The sequence below is a fragment of the Rhipicephalus sanguineus genome, chromosome 10 (genome assembly GCF_013339695.2).
Source record: "Rhipicephalus sanguineus isolate Rsan-2018 chromosome 10, BIME_Rsan_1.4, whole genome shotgun sequence".
Classification (NCBI taxonomy): Eukaryota; Metazoa; Arthropoda; class Arachnida; order Ixodida; family Ixodidae; genus Rhipicephalus; species Rhipicephalus sanguineus.
Window position 1 is genome coordinate 8,404,859 of NC_051185.1, and position 15,778 is coordinate 8,420,636.

The window sequence follows — 15,778 nt, forward strand, 5'->3', positions numbered from 1 at the left end:
GTATATGGCATCATTTGTAGAAAGAAGAGGGAACGATTTCTACCTGACTTTGAGAATTAATTGTAAATTTCGGGCCGCGTGCTGCGCTATAATGTTTAGCTCGCGTGTTCTCAGGAGCCTCGACTACCGTTCGGCAGCGTTTTCTGACCATGCTGAAAAAGTTGCAGGGCCCCTTTGATGTCTATAGCCCTATGCCGCTGAGGTTGAGGTTGCGGGTTCGGTACCCGCTGTGATGGCTGCATTTCGAGAGCGATGAAATGCAGTGCTCGTGCGCTTAGATACGAAACCTCTGGCATTTAAAGTTCATCAGGAGTTCGCCACAATACGGCTCGCTCCGTTGTCAGATCATCAGATCGCGGTTTTGTCATGCAATACTCAAAATTATGAAATTTAGCTTTATTGTTACAGCTTTGACACACCATCAAGTTTCAAGTTTAAATCGGCTGGTCTTATCCAGAAGCCTATACAGCTGGGGTGATATTGTGGATAAGCACCGTGCTGGGTTGTTTCAGAGAAGGCAAGGTTGTTTCCTCTAAACTCCTATAGAAAGGATATTGTCAAGTCCACGTCAAACAAACTTGTAATGGCTTCTTTACAAGGTAAACGTAGATCTCGTATATCGCTTCTAGTTGGCACAATTCGTTTATAGCGAAATCTCGGATATAGAGAATGAGAACGCATTCGTTATATCCGCTGCTGACCTTACAGACACGGCTTCGATTTTTAACCTTGGCGGCTGCATTTCGATGGGGGCGAAATGTAAGGACCCCCGTGTACTTAAGTTATTCCAAAGTCTTTTCTCTCCCCCCCCCCCCTGGCCTCCCCCCACGGCGTGCACCATCATCATATCGTGGTTTTGGCATGTACAAAAAAAAAAAATTCCTTGTGGCTTCGTGTTTCAAACGGTTGGTTATCAATTTTCCTTTCTTAAAAAAAAAATTCGTTTAGTCCTAGTGCATTATTCCTGCCGTGCCAGAACTGAATTAAAAGAATCAAACATTAATGCTAAAGAAGCACTGGTAAACCAGAGGCGTAGCCACAAACTTTTTTTCAGAGGAGAGGGAGGCATTCAATCTCTATGTATGCTCGCATGTGTCTTTGTATATGTGCGTGTACTACAGATGCAAAATTTAACACTTTGAAGGGGGGAGGGGTTCAAACTCCCCACTCCACCTTCCTGACTACGCCAATGAGGAAAATCTAGTTGTTTAATTAACACGTGGAAGTAATGAGGTTAATGAAAGCTGAAGTGGACGAAAAGTCAGATTACCGGAGGTGCGAACGGAAACCGCATTTTCCGGATTACGCGAGCGGGGTTTTAACAAAATGAGCTACCGCGTCGACTGTCCTTCGTTTCGCTTTCTTTAGTATTCCTGTACGTTATTATCCTTGGCAGTGTTAACCAGCGCCACTCGCGGCCATGGCCGACAGCGGGTATTTAACATCCCTTCGGCCGCAGGCGTCACATGGCATCCGTGAGCTTGGAAGCAGGCAACTGGCCAATAAACCATATGCAACCTAAAGCCGTCAAGGTTTCCATTGTCGAGACTCGACACCCTCACTGTGGTCGGAAGGACGGCTGTGATAGTAGCTTGATTGGAAAAGTAACGAACGAGTGATGCGGAACACGGGACCTCGGCTGCGAACTTTTGGCAGCGTATATCTTCGTAAACTTTGTATTTCTTTTCACCTTATTTCTGCATCTAATCAAGCACAATAACGAATCCTTGCTATGCTATCGGTGGCTTCGTTGTTCTTTCTTTGGCCAGTTATACTTTGCACAAAACAACGACTTCCTTCGCTTCCCGTTAATCTTCTCGCCAATTACCAGAATAAAGTCATTTTCAAAGCATTTCATTGCCGAGACCGTGTACTATCCTGTGGCTCCGACTTTTTATCGATTCTTTCGGCTCCACTCTATGACGCTCGTGTCACTAACCGCTCACGGACGGCTGAAATTGTTCATAAAGAATCGCGTAAAAGAAAAAAAAAACACGATAAGGAATAGCATTGGAAAATAAATTTTCAGCTTAGCTTCAGGTTAAATAAGTTTTTGCAGCCTAAGTAATGAATTACTTATGATAATAAAGCTCGTAGTTCTAGATTACAAGCTCTATATTTTGTCATAAGCATTTTAGCCCATTTGTATATCATTTGCTTTCTTTTCTGAGCCTCGCAAATTTTCTTCCGCTGCCTAAACTAGCTTGAGTGAAATACGTCGTCTCTTGCCAGCAACGATTCGTTTCCAATTTCTCCACTTCAAGAGATAGCCGAAACAAAATATTCGAGGGACACATTCGGCTGGCCAACGTCCCAGCGCTGAGCGGAGTTGCTGTCCAAGGCTGCGTCTTAAGCGGAAGCGCCGACTACTCGGATGCGGGACAATTCTATTGTTTCCTTTTTCCTTTGAGGACGTGGCTTGGATGCGGGGTCGAGGACTTTTTCAACGAACGACAAAGTTCTCTGCATCAGCTTTGTGTGCGTTACGGTTTTGGCATTCGGGCATGGTAGACGTTAAGCGTAACTATATGTCCGTGCGCACGAAGGGTGGCCGTTAGTTGAAGTGCGACGCCTGCGTAAGCCCAGTGCGTGTATATATAATTAGGGCTCGGCCTCGTGCGCCGAGTGACCCGCCTCCTTCCCGTCGCCGACGACGGTTCCGAGTTCCGCACTGCAAGCGGTCCGCTCTGACGTCCGCGATGACTTTGCGCGTTCGAGGACCCTTCGGCTCGCGTGGCCGGGTCATGTCTCGCGCCGCTGGTCGCGCGACTCTAGGAAGGTCGCCGCCCAATCGTTCGTCCGTCCGGCCGCTCGCGCAACAAGCACTTTCGCTACACGCGCTCAGGCCGCGAGCTGCGACACTACTTGCGCCTACGCGAATGCGTCCATGCATGTGACGCGTGCGCGTTTGTGTGTGTTGTTTGGGTATATGTATGGACTGTGCTTGTATATTTGCGTGTATATCTGTGTTTAATACGGGAACAAACAGCGCTGGACACGGACGGTGAAAGAATGACAGACGACAGACACCGTCCCGTGTCCAGCGCTGTTTGTTCCCGTCTTAATCATGTACCAACCAGCCCAGTTAAGTGCACTCCTGCATATTTGTGTTTTTGTATGTTCTTGTATATGCTTGCGTTATTATATGTTTATGCGTGTGTTATTTGAGTATTGTGTGGATGTTATTGTATGTTTGTGCGTATGCTTGTCTTTGTGTGTTTAATGCTGTTTATTTGTGTGAGTGTGTGTTCGTTTTAACGTGCTTATGTGTGTTGTTTGGACATATGTATGGTTGTGCTTGTACGTTTAAGTGCATGCTTGTGTTAATGCGTTTATATGTGTGTTTGAGTATTGTATGGCTGTGTTCGTACGCTTGCTTGTATGCTTGTATTTGTGCGTTCCTGTGTTTATATATATCGAGTATGTGAGTGGTTGCGTTTCTGCTATAACGAAATCGAACGTAGCTTACGACAAAGCGAATTAAAAACGACAGACGCGGGCTCTGAATAGCAACCGCTGTTTATTGTAACTGAACTAGAGGGCGCGGTTTCGATTCCCGACCACGGCGGTCGCATTTTGAAGGGGGCGAAATGCAAAGAACACCCGTGAGCTTAGGTTCACGTGCGCATGGTCGAAATTTCCGGAGCCCTCCACCACGGCGTCCCTCATAATCATATTGTGGTTTCGGGGTGTAAAACCCCAACAATTATTATTGCTTTGTGTTTGCATATTTGAGTGTACATGCGTGTGCGCGCGCGTGGGTCTGTTGTAACTATACAGAACGCTTCAACTGCCAAAGTGTTTGCTTTCTGCACAACATATGTGTCTACACTGCCACGTCATATCTGTGCGCAGATCGCACTCCGTGATTGTTATATGGGTATAAGCAGCAGGCACATGCAGGCAGGGGATTATTGTCGCTGTCTTTCCGCCAAGGAGCGTTACGAGAGGAACAGCTTTGCCAAGTGCGATCTATGCGGCGGCTCGCAATCGCAAGAGATGTTAAAGAGAGGGAGAGGCGATGTCGTTACATTGTGGCACTGTGCATACATTGTAACCTGCTATCTTTATGGCACGCGCTGTTTTTAACGAACTTAACACTGTTTATATGACAGTTCGTGCCGGTGTCGGAACACCCACAGCCACTACGCTGCCTAAAGATGGCTGTTGTATATCTTTCTTACATTGAAGGCAATATGTTCCTAGGCTTCTTCCAAATATAACCGCATTCTGTAACAAGATGCGGCGATGTCCGAGTCCTGAACAAAATTATGGGACGATCCCGAAGACAGTGCAGTCTAACAAAGCCTCTCTCCACTAAATCACGTGACCTCAAATACCGTATTTACTTACACGCTACCAGCACTCATTATTACTAGCTAATGTTGGCTAAATGGTGGCTTATGTTGGATAGTGCGCGTTAACATTAACAAAAGATGGCTAAGTTGAATGATGATTGATGTGGGTTAATGTTAGTTGTCCCGGTATACACGAATTATTTATTATACTATATTTAGAGTTGCGTATTTAGTATCTTGAACTGGTGCTCGAATTTTAGTGACTAATGAGCTGTTGGATCGCACTATGCTTGCACAACTAGTGTTCCACTGTATGACATATGTTGTGCCAATATTTGTCTTTTTTTGTATTTTATGTTTCGTTTGCTAAGTGAGAAGGAGTATAGCCGGTGCCGCCATGAAGGCCCGAACCTCTCCGATACATCCTTTCAATAATAATAAAAAAATAAATTTATTACGCAAGAAATTGTTTCACAACTATTGATACCTTTTAATGTATAAAGTAAAAAAAAACACTTCATTTAGATTGGTAGAGTGGACCTCGAACAGAACGATCTCTGTGCTTCATTGTAGTCAACAGGATCTCCCAAACTGAAACTTTTTCTTAATGTGGCTGACAATTGGTGAGAACATGTAACGCTGGTGGAAATGAGACCATGAGTTACAGTCACAGATTCAAGCATCGTTTTCGCAATTTGAGTAGTAGGACTATATCTATAAATTCAGTTGAAAAGTCACAAAATACTGGTATGTCACGCAGCCTAGCGGATGAGCTTTGATGCTGCACTATGGAGTCGTTCGGTTTGCTGTACGTAGTCTGATGCTTTTATTCGCGCCATAACTAGTGCTCAGATTTAGAGTGCGTTTATCTACAGACAACCATCCCCGCTCTATTCCGTGCTGCTTATGAGGTAAAAGGAGTTGACGCTGAGAATCGGCGCTGCGCCTTTGCGGCGAATAGTGGAGCATGCCGAGCCGCGGCGCGTTCGCGTGTAGTGCGCACGCATGCGCAACAAACTGCAGCGCGCAAGCACGAACCGCTGTCGCGTTCACCTCCCACTGTTTGCAGCATGTGTCGTGCGTAGTACTTCACAGTCGCCGCAGATCGAAAATTATTTTACAAATTTTTCGGGGCGTTTTCCACGTTACCATTCCGCGATTAGACGCTCTGACCGATAACCTTCCAGTTGCAGTGAAGGAAACAGGTACCGTAACAAGGCAACTTCAGAAAAAGTTGAGGACCACGCAGCGTGCAATGGAACGAAAAATGATAGGAATAACATTAAGAGATCGGAGGACGGCAGAGAGCAAACAAGGGCAGCAGATATCCTAGTTGAAGTCAAGCGAAAGAAATTGACCTGGGCTGGCCACGTAATGCATAGGACAGACAGCCGGTGGACAGTAAAAGCAAAAGAATGGTTACCAAGGGATTGGAAGTGATGTCGAAGAAGGCAGAGAGTTAGATGGAGCGATGAACTCAAGAAGTTCGCAGGGATAAAATGGAATCGGATCGCACAGGATAGGGTAAACAGGAGACCATTGGGAGAGGACCTCTCCCTCCAGATACCCTTCTCCCTCTTGTAAGTTCTGCGCCTCTTCCGCAGCAGACTTGAACTATTTCATGTGGCGCTGCCCTAGCACCCTCTTCCTCCTTTCCTGGCACGCGTAATTTCTAGTGAGGAGCAGTGGGAGGCTGCCTTGCGCAGCTCGAGGCCCGACATTCAGGAGGCCATCCTGGAGTGGGCTGAGAGGGTAGAGGAGGCCTACTTCAAGTAGGTCCTCCCCCCCACCCTCTGTCCCATTGCCCCCTTCCCTTTAACAGGGAAAATAAAGTTGTCCACCAATTAATTAATTAAGTAATTAATTAATTAATTAATTAATTAATTAATTATTTAATTAATTAATTAATTAATTAATTAATTAATTCAATCAATCAATCAATCAATCTTTCTTTCTTTCTTTCTTTAATCCATCCTGCAGTGGACTAAAACACGCTGAGGAGGAGGAGGAGGAGGAGGAGGATGACGATGATGACGATGATGATGATGATGATGATGATGATGATCGTATAAACTGGCTGCGGGTACCTTTAAAATCGATCTCTCGACTCTGTCACTGTTAGTATTTTATTTTCATTACAGTATTAAGTAAGGCTCGTCCGTTCCATTCCTTTTCGCATTTGCCCCGGCTTGCGATAGAAAATTGGTGCAGCTTCCGATTGACGTTACGAAACGTAACAAGCCCTAATTAGATTACTAACTTCTGTCGTCGTCCGTGGGCAGCCATAACTCATCCTCCGATGAACAAACAATGACGTCACTTCGCTGGAACTACTCACGAGGTTATTAACTAGCGCAATCCCCCGCTTTTCCTTTGTGTGAGTGACTCGAACAATACAGCGATTACCGCGTATCGTCGCCATCAATCAGGCCTGCTGTTGTTCAGCAGCGGCCACGCGTCACGTGAGTACGTGACTTGGGCGTCTCAATTAGGGGTGACGCCAGGACTCTTCGACAGTGACGTCACTCGGTGTGCTCGAATTCCCGCGGTAAATTCCTCACCCCTAATGCATGGGCTGAGTCGGCCCGACCACACTCACCGAAACTTGGTGACGACATTTTGCCTAATTTCGTATTCTTACTTTTTCATCCTTGTCCGTAAGCCTAACAACATGGGTACGCGTGTTTACGGTTTTCCTCTGAAGCATGAATTGTTAAGATAAATGCGAGCCTAAAATACCAAGAACAACATAAGGACTTCCGTAATGCCTTCTCCCTTTTTTTAATTTTTTTTGTCTTCATTTCTTTTTTTACCTATATCTGTAAGCACAACAAAATGGGTACCCCCCCCCCTTCCCATCGGCATAGTGACTACGGTTTTCCCCTGAAGCATAAATATTGAAGACAGATGCCAGTCCGAAATACCTAGAACCACGTGGGACCCCAGCAATGACTTCTCTCTCTTTTTTTATTTTCTGAATTTTTCTTCTTCGTTAGTGAGTCCAGGACATATGCATAAGAGAACCACCTTGGCCTTGGATCAGCCCTGTATTATATATGTATAGCGTGCCGGCCGGAGGTGGGTCCTTGCAAACAAACGCCGGAAAGGAATTATTTGTGGAGCCGTCGTCATTACTTTGTTGGTCACATCCTCGAATATACGTCACCGGCAGCCGCTTCTATAACATCGCGGAGACCGCAACGTTTTCGCCCGCGGGTTTCCGCTCGTTTCTCTCGTCTTTTATGCACGCTTCCTCCACCCGCAACAACCGGACCTTTTTTACAGCGAAAGCTGTTATGAGATCATTTCACCGGCCGTTTTTTGGCGCCGTAGTTGTCCGCCGCCGCCGCTGCCGCCGCCGCCGCCGCCGCCGCCGCCGCCGCCGGTGTCCGTAACCAGTATCGCTCGAAATAAGAAAAAAAACGAAATAAGAAAAAAACTCCAGGATGGAACGAGGTTCGAACCTGGGCCCTCTGCGTGGGAGCCCAGTATTCAACCTCTGAGCCATGCCGGTGCTTGAAACTGCTTTGCAAAAAGGTCCTATACAGGCTTCATGTCGGAAAGGAACCACATTAGCATATGCAATATAGCGTGGTAGAAGAGTAAAATAAGCACCAAGCGTCGCACAACGCGAATTCTGTAACCAGGCGTCACACAATGCGAATTGCGCAACGAGTAGGTTGTTGAATGCTTCCAACCCATTACAAAGGACTCTGCCATAATTCTTCATCGTCATCAGGCACAGCATCAACAAAGTGCGCATAATGCCTTACATGCGTATAGCAGGTACCAACGCTCTCCGTAGAATGACGAAAAATGGCACAGTGCCTGCTGCCCTACTTCTCAAAAATTACAATTATTTATAGCGTAGTGGGTTCCTCACAAGTGCACTTGTATTGGTTGCCAAGGAAGCCCATAAGCGCATGATCCACTTCCTCGGGGTCTCAGTAAAATTACACTGATTTATAGCGTAGTGGGTTCCTCGCAAGTGCACTTGTATTGGTTGCCAAGGAAGCCCATAAGCGCATGATCCATTTCCTCGGGGTCTCAGTAAAGTTCTTCGCCCCCCCCCCCCCCCCCCCCCGTCTCTCTCCCACGTCAACGTATGTCATACAGCATGACGGGAGAGGGAAATAGTGACGGGGCGTCACCCAATGCAAATTACATAACTGGTGGGCCGTTTAAAGATTCAAACCCCTTACAAAGGGCTGAGCCATAATTCTTCATCGTCATCAGTCGTCGCGTCAACAAAGTGCACATGATGCCTTACTGACGTGTAGCTGGTGCCTCGCTTCTCCGCAGAATGACGAATAATGGCTTAGTAGGTGCTTCCCAACTTCACAAAAATTGTGATTTATGGCGTAGTGGGTACCTTTCTAGTGTACTTGTTTTGTAGCCCCAAGAGAGCTTAACGGGCTCTAGAAACGCTGCTCTTCCAGCTTTCGCTGTGACTGTGCTGCGGTTTCAGCGCAGGCCTGGCGTTTTTTTTCGCACCGCTGTGCACCGATATATGTTTCCCGACGATCAAGCGTGTCGTTAGCGCAGAGCGCTGCATTTGTTATTCATGTTGCTTCCGTAACACTACGCATCGGTAGATAGAGACTGTGCGCCAGTTAGAGGAATAGTTACTATTCCGTGTGATGTAACCGTTTGCTGAAAAAAACAACAAAAAAAACTTGGGGCAAGCGACGCTTGGCGTCTGCGTACCTGACGTACTTCTATCTATCTATCTATCTATCTATCTATCTATCTATCTATCTATCTATCTATCTATCTATCTATCTATCTATCTATCTATCTATCTATCTATCTATCTATCTATCTATCTATCTATCTATCTATCTATCTATCTATCTATCTATCTATCTATCTATCTATCTATCTATCTATCCACGATCCACTTCCTTGCAACGACAATGGTATATACATGCGAACAGGTCAGCTGTCACACGAGGGTTGCTATCACGCGAGGCTTAGCTATCACTATAGCTATCAGCTATCAGCCTCGGGTGATACCTATCAGCTATCGCGCCAGGGTTAGTAAGGCATCGATTGCATTGTCTCTTAAGGAGTTGGGGTTCTTGCGCATGCGTTGACTAGGGTAGTTTCCTCGTCGTGATTTCGCTTAGATAGAGGGGCCTTTTTTGCGAATGTTCTCAGTGTTCCCACGTGTTCAACTATCTGCCTGGCGATTGCGCTATAACAGTGGTCAGATTTGTCAAAAGAAACATGTTGTTGCTAGTAGCGCTGTGTGGTGTTCTTATGTGCCTTCTCGTGTCCGTGTGCCATTTCGCGCTACATCAAAGCCGTTCAGCTATCACACATCCCAAATCGTTTTTTTTTCCGCGTCCTTCGGAAATACTGCCGCTATATGAGTTTGACAATTACGCAGGTATCTCAAATGGACGTTTAAAACAGCACTTTCCCCGGATGCTACTCCCGCCCCTGACAATATTTGATTTCTGTCTTCCTGTATTTTTACCTTTTCTTTTTCTGCTTCTTTCCTTTCCTTCCTTTCTTTTTCTTTTTTTTCGCTGCCCTAGTGGCTTTATGCAAACAAAGGAAATATTTGCGTGGCTTGGCATCCTCTGCAACGCCGGCGGCGGTTATGCCAACATCACACAGTCGGCAGGGCGAGTTTGTATGAAGATTGCCTCATTGTTGACAAGAATCCGAACGCCGTCGCGGTGTGCACGCGGTGACTTGGCATCGTCACGCGAAACTGTCGTTTCCTGTCCACTTTAACGCAGTTCTTCGCTGCGAAGCAGTAGTAATAATGATAATTTCTGCGTTTTTACGTGCCAAAACCACGATATATGATTGCGATCACGCCGTAGTGGAGGGCCCCGGAAATTTCGACCACCTGGCGTTGTTTAACGTGCACCTAAATCTAAGCACACGGGTCTCTAGCTTTTCGCCTCCATCGAATGAAGGTATATAAACCAACTAGCTCCAACAAGTTTCAACCAGCTCAAAGCCGCGTGTTGACGGAATGTCGGGCAGAAGCAGTCGGTGAGGGCGTAAAGTTATGCGGGGTTATTTCGTTAGCAAGGTTATTTCGTTTATTTAATTTGGGCATACCGGCAATCCAATTAGAGATTTTTGCTAGATTGGCTATATATCAACAAAACGACAAGCATTTACTGTATTGTAGGAAAGGGCCCATTTGTACTGGGAAGTGTCGTGTTTAAGAGCGAAAAGCAGGCTATTTGGGTGACTGATTCATGATCTATGACAGACATCATGGTTGGTCTTTAGCGGTAAAAATAGTTTAGGGGGAAAATCGGAGGGCAAGACTGACAGTTGGACAAGCTGGTACGAATGCATTGTTTAAGAAAACGGTGCAACAATGAAGGCGATAAGACTTTTTAAGCACGGACACAGGCGCCGACTCACAACTGAAGGCATGGCGAGGCATGGCGAGGCATGGCATACTCAAAATAACAAAGGTTCATGTATCAGTTTTCTGTCGGTCCCGCTGCAGAATAAAGAAACCTTGTATCTTAATGGATAACTCTTTTCTTTTTGGTTTCGCTGTGTGTTTTTTGTTGTTTTTTATTTATTTATTTTTTTGCTTTTGCTGAGTCGGCCCCTGTGTTCGTATGGTTAAAAAGTCTTTTCGCGTTCTGTGTTGCGCCGTTTTCCTAAACAAGAAAATCGTAGAGACAGAAAAAACGCTCAAACATCGCTCGTCTCCAATAAATCACGTGATGCTCCGTTCAAAATTCAGGCACCACCTCGTGTCGTCAAGACCAGAAAGCATATGCCGTTCGAAGCTGCGCACGTCAGTAGCTCCTTTGAAATGACCATATTTTTTATTGGTTGGAGTCTTGCTTTTGGCATTTTTCGTCCAGAATCCGCACTGGCGCAATAAGGGACGCCGTTTCGAAGTGTTCTAGATAAGTTCAGACCACCGGGAGCGGTTTAACTTCCACCGGAAGCACGGTAACTTTGCGTTTTTCCAGTATGCCGCTTTAAAACGAAAAATGCGGCCACCGCGTCTAGAAACCAAACCGGACATATCGTGCTCACCAGCGGAACGCCATTTATTCCCCACGGTCATACTAACCTACTCTTTCTAACTACCATATTTTATCGAATAGGATGACTTTTGAAAGCGGTGTATAGCTTCCACAACGTTTCAGCATTTCAAAGATGCAGCTTATGCAGCAGGGTGTTACCGTATTACAACGTTGTGTTTTTCCCACCTCTGCAAATTTGACTGTGGTACGTATTCTTAAAATAATAATGACCCAAAGGTGACGAGATCGAATCCCAGCCGCGGTGGCCCCATTTTCATGGAGGTAAAATGTTGAAGGCCCGTGTGCTTAGATTTAGGAGGTTGAGGTGGAGGAAGGAATTGGAAGGACTGGCAGGGAGGTCAACTAGTCAACCAGACGCGCGTCCGGTTTGCTACCCTACACGGGGAAAAGGGACGAAGGTGCACGTTAAAGAACCCCGGGTGGTTGAAATTTTCGGAGCCCTTCACTACGGCGTCTCTCATAATCATGTCGTGGCCTTGTGACGTGAAACACCAACAACTATTATTATTATTATTGTATTATCTTATACGAATACCACTCTCGAATTCGCAGAGTCGCTTGCCATTCTATAATGAACGAAAGAAGGGGAATTTTTTCGAGGGTATCGTTTCCTTGTTAAACACAGCCTAATGAATCCAACAGACAGTTAGGCCAGGGAAAGCATTGGGGGCATTGATAGTCGTCCCCAATTGCAGTGCAGTTTTATGAAGTACATTGAAATGAATTAAAGTGGACGAAAAAGCACGCTTTTCGTCGCTGGGATCCGAACCCACAACCTTGGATTTTTTAACGCGATAGCGTTAAAGAGTTCGTTTCGCAGAAATTCAGGCGTCGGTGTCGTTGGCTGTGAGTGCAAGATCGGCGTTGGCCGTGAGCGAAAAGTCGAGACAGGTGCAAATGAATAAATAATTGCAATTTTCGGTTCGAGTGAGAATCGAAGCTAGGCCTTCTGGGTTGGAAGCAGGTGTTCTACCACAGATCCACGCCAGTGCTTGAAAATGTTTCGGAAAAAGACCTTATAAGAAAATCTCATGTAGTGGGAGGAGTCTTCTTAAAGGGACACTAAAGAGCAAATCGATTTTTCTCGCATTAGTAAAGTAGTCTTCCACGATACCAAAAACACCACGCTTTCTGCGCGAAGACGCTTAATAAGCGAGAAAACGTGCGAAAAGAAAATGCAGGTGGCGACGCCACCTTGGAATTCCCGCACCATTTGCCGTGACGTCACATACTTTTGACGGCGCCTGCTTGGGCCTACGTAGTTCCTAATCGGTTAAATCGAAGTACATTGTCCTCTGGTGGGACTCTGATGGGACCAGAGACTTGACATAACGAGTTTGTAGAAATTTCGTCGAGCCAGTGGCGCCAAAATACGTTAAATGCTCTTTGAAGTCTTTTACGTCACGAATTACAAAGTTCGGCGCGAAATTTAAAAATGAAACTTTGAACTTGGTTTTCTCCTCTAATAATAAACCTATGGTGGTGAAATAAACTACACAAGAGTTCTCCGAGCACACTTCATCAGTCTAAACCAATTCATTGTTTCTCTTTAGTGTCCCTTTAACGCATGTGATATTGCTTGGCAGAAGCGTACAATGACACCAGGCGGCACACCATCTGAATTGTAAAGTGAGTGGTTGGTTTAAAGGCCAACCTATTACAAAGCGCTCAGGCACAATTAATCATCATCAGCAACAGCGCCAACAAAGTGTGCAGCTGCTCGCGTTGACTTACGGACGCGTAGTGAGTACTTCGCCAGTTCGCTAAAGGAATAATTATGGCGTTGTGGGCACTAAGCAACTGTACTTGCAGTAGACGTTCTAGGATAGTTCGAAACGGCCAATGTTGCGCCGCACAGCCGTTCCTTTCTTTGCAGTGCGGTTAAGATGTCCACCGAGGACTGAAGTCAGGCTAGCGATTGAGAAGGTGAGGCGATGGCCCCGATTACGCTATCGACATGTACTCGTCAAGGCGAAGCTCAAACATCCTCCCATTGCTCTTTTTTTACGTTTTCGAAATTGTGGGCTTCTAGTAGGCGATGTTGGAGCGATCATCTTATAAAGTATCTTAGGATTTGCAAAATTTGTCACTGTTTCCTACCAATTAAATGACATGTTTTACAATCATGCACATTGTACTAATATGACTGCAGTCTAATAAATTCGAACAATACGGACCCTAATTTTCACCAATATTTGTCATACTTAGCACACTTCTTGTTGAAAATGCCTTAACGGAAGTACTCACAGCTGCTGACAATGATGCACGCTGCAGCCACAGTCGTCCACACAGTTGATCGAGCCATGCTTTGGGATAATGAAGGTGATGACGGCTTCTTCGATGGACGATGCAGCACTGGAAGGTGCGAATAGCTTCCCAGGTGTTCTCGACTACGATTTCGAGCACCTGTGCACCACGTGTTGCCACTTCGTGGAGAAGCGAAGAGAGTCACCTGCTGCTGCAGCCTTTTGTAAAAGCCTCTTGGAATTTGGAGACTTCTTGAGATCGGCGCACGAGAATCGTTGGAGAGCGGCTTGCTGTCCAGCGCTTAATATAACTCGAGGCTAGTGACTCCACAGGCCAGTTCCCGAAGAGCACAGAGTTTAAGGCACCGTCAACGGACTACGTGGATCTATCCCTCAGTCTTCAAACAAGCACAAAATTTGTGAGTGGTGTTTCAGCTTCGCCACCGTGCTTGCGATAACATAATCGACACTCTTGTAAGACGTGACGACTGTCCTTTGGAGCTGCGCGGCTGATCTCCGGAAGACTACGGCACACCCTCGCAGAGACGACTTCCAAGAATCTATCCGAGAAAGTTCGTACCAATGCCGATTTCCAAAGACCCGCTGATTGCAACAGGCTGTAAAGCCTGGCTCTGAAACTACGCTAAGAAAAACACACTACACGCGAAGGATGAGTTTGAATTGCCGCTGCGCCGATTCCAACTCCGATACAGCTCACGGTGTGACGATGCTCCTGCACGGTCTTTCGGCCTGCCTAGTGCCACCGGCTCCACTGACGTCCAATTGTTTCGAGCGCCAAGCGCGTTCTTCGGGCTGCCGCGAACACTTACTTCACCACAACCACCGTCGAGGCGAGGGGGTTGTTGAGTCGGAGCCGGTAACGGTCTCGGCCTCCTCCTCTCCGTGCATGCGCCATCCTTACCCCCTCGGATACGCATGGGCGCTGGTCCACGCAACGCGCCCCGCAGGTGACTGTGGGTGGGGTGCTAGCTACGCCCTCGCCGTTGGAGACTGGGCCGGGTACCCGACAGTGGAAGCTTCTTCTCGCAGCAGTGTCCTGTTTGGAACGTCGTTTTTGGGGACACGAGATATCAACCAGCATGAGCTATACGCCTGACTGTTTGTCTACCCGACCTGCTCTTCACTAATGGTTACAATGCGTTTCGCAAGCTTCCTTGAACACTCCCTTCTTTAATTGCTCTGTGCCTCTCCGCCTTCGCGACCTTCTTCTTGCTCTCGAGATCAGCAATTTCGATGCTTTCGAAGGCTTCCTTTCGAATGCCTCGTGTAGCTATCTTTTTGCTCGCCACTTCTAACACGCTGGTTTTCGCCGTGCAGGTTAGTGCTAAATACAGCCTTTTTAATAAGAAATCTAGCGATTATTGTTTGGTGCAGCTCCCGAGCCCCCAGTGCTGCCTTGCTCTGTTTGGTGAATGTGTGCATGTCATACAGTCTTTGCTGTTGCTGTCAGGGGATGTGGAAACCAATCCAGGGCCTAGTATGAACGATGTTCTCGCTGAGCTACAGAAGCTGACAGCCGGGCAAAGCAAGCTAATCACTGAGGTGCAAAGCCTAAAGAATCAAGTTATGAGCACCGATAAAACACTTACGGACCTAAGTAAGCGAATGACGGAACTTGAGCAACACTACCAGGCACTCATGCCCTTACGAAACGAATTAGAGGCAGTGCATGCTGCTACTGGCGAAACTGGTCGCCTGGTGTCTAACCTCGAGAGCCGCATAGACGACGCTGACAACCGGTCTCGTAGAAATAACTTAATATTGTATGGCATTCCAGATTCCAACCCTTCTGAAACTTTTACGCAGTCCGAAAAATTATTCATTGATAACATTCGTGAGCACATGCACATAAGCCTTGATGACAAGGAAATTGAGCGTGCCCACCGGCTGGGACGGCACTCACTTGGCCGTAACCGCCCCATCATAGTGAAATTTGCGCTCTACAAAACTAAAGAATTAGTCCTGGCTGGCGGTCGTAAGTTAAAGGGGACTAATTGCGCAATTGGCGAAGATTTTTCACCAGCCGTTCGAAATGCCCGCAAGCATCTTACTGCTTTCGGCAAAAGTAAAGGAACGCCCTTCAAACTACGTTTCAAGACACTTGTCATAGGATCGAAACGCTATGAATATGATGAATCATCCAATACCGTTAAACAGAGTCATTAGCAAT

At 46.5% G+C, this 15,778-nt stretch overlaps 2 protein-coding genes across 3 annotated transcripts in view; one reads left to right on the forward strand and one right to left on the reverse strand.

The window, feature by feature from the left end:
- The window catches only part of LOC119406957 (uncharacterized), a 28,185-nt gene extending 13,772 nt beyond the window's left edge, over nucleotides 1-14,413 (reverse strand). The window contains exon 1 of one of the 2 annotated variants that reach the window (XM_037673769.2): nucleotides 13,589-14,413. In XM_037673769.2, coding sequence (XP_037529697.1) covers nucleotides 13,589-13,646 — 58 coding nt within the window. In that variant the 5' untranslated portion in view covers nucleotides 13,647-14,413. The remainder of the gene's footprint in view (nucleotides 1-13,588) is intronic. The other variant, XM_037673770.2, reaches the window with a different exon arrangement.
- A 452-nt stretch (nucleotides 14,414-14,865) lies between these two features.
- Nucleotides 14,866-15,778, forward strand: LOC119372322 (uncharacterized). The gene has a single exon (XM_037642796.2). It carries the CDS (start codon nucleotides 14,866-14,868, stop codon nucleotides 15,772-15,774), a length of 909 nt encoding a protein of 302 aa, XP_037498724.1. The 3' UTR covers nucleotides 15,775-15,778.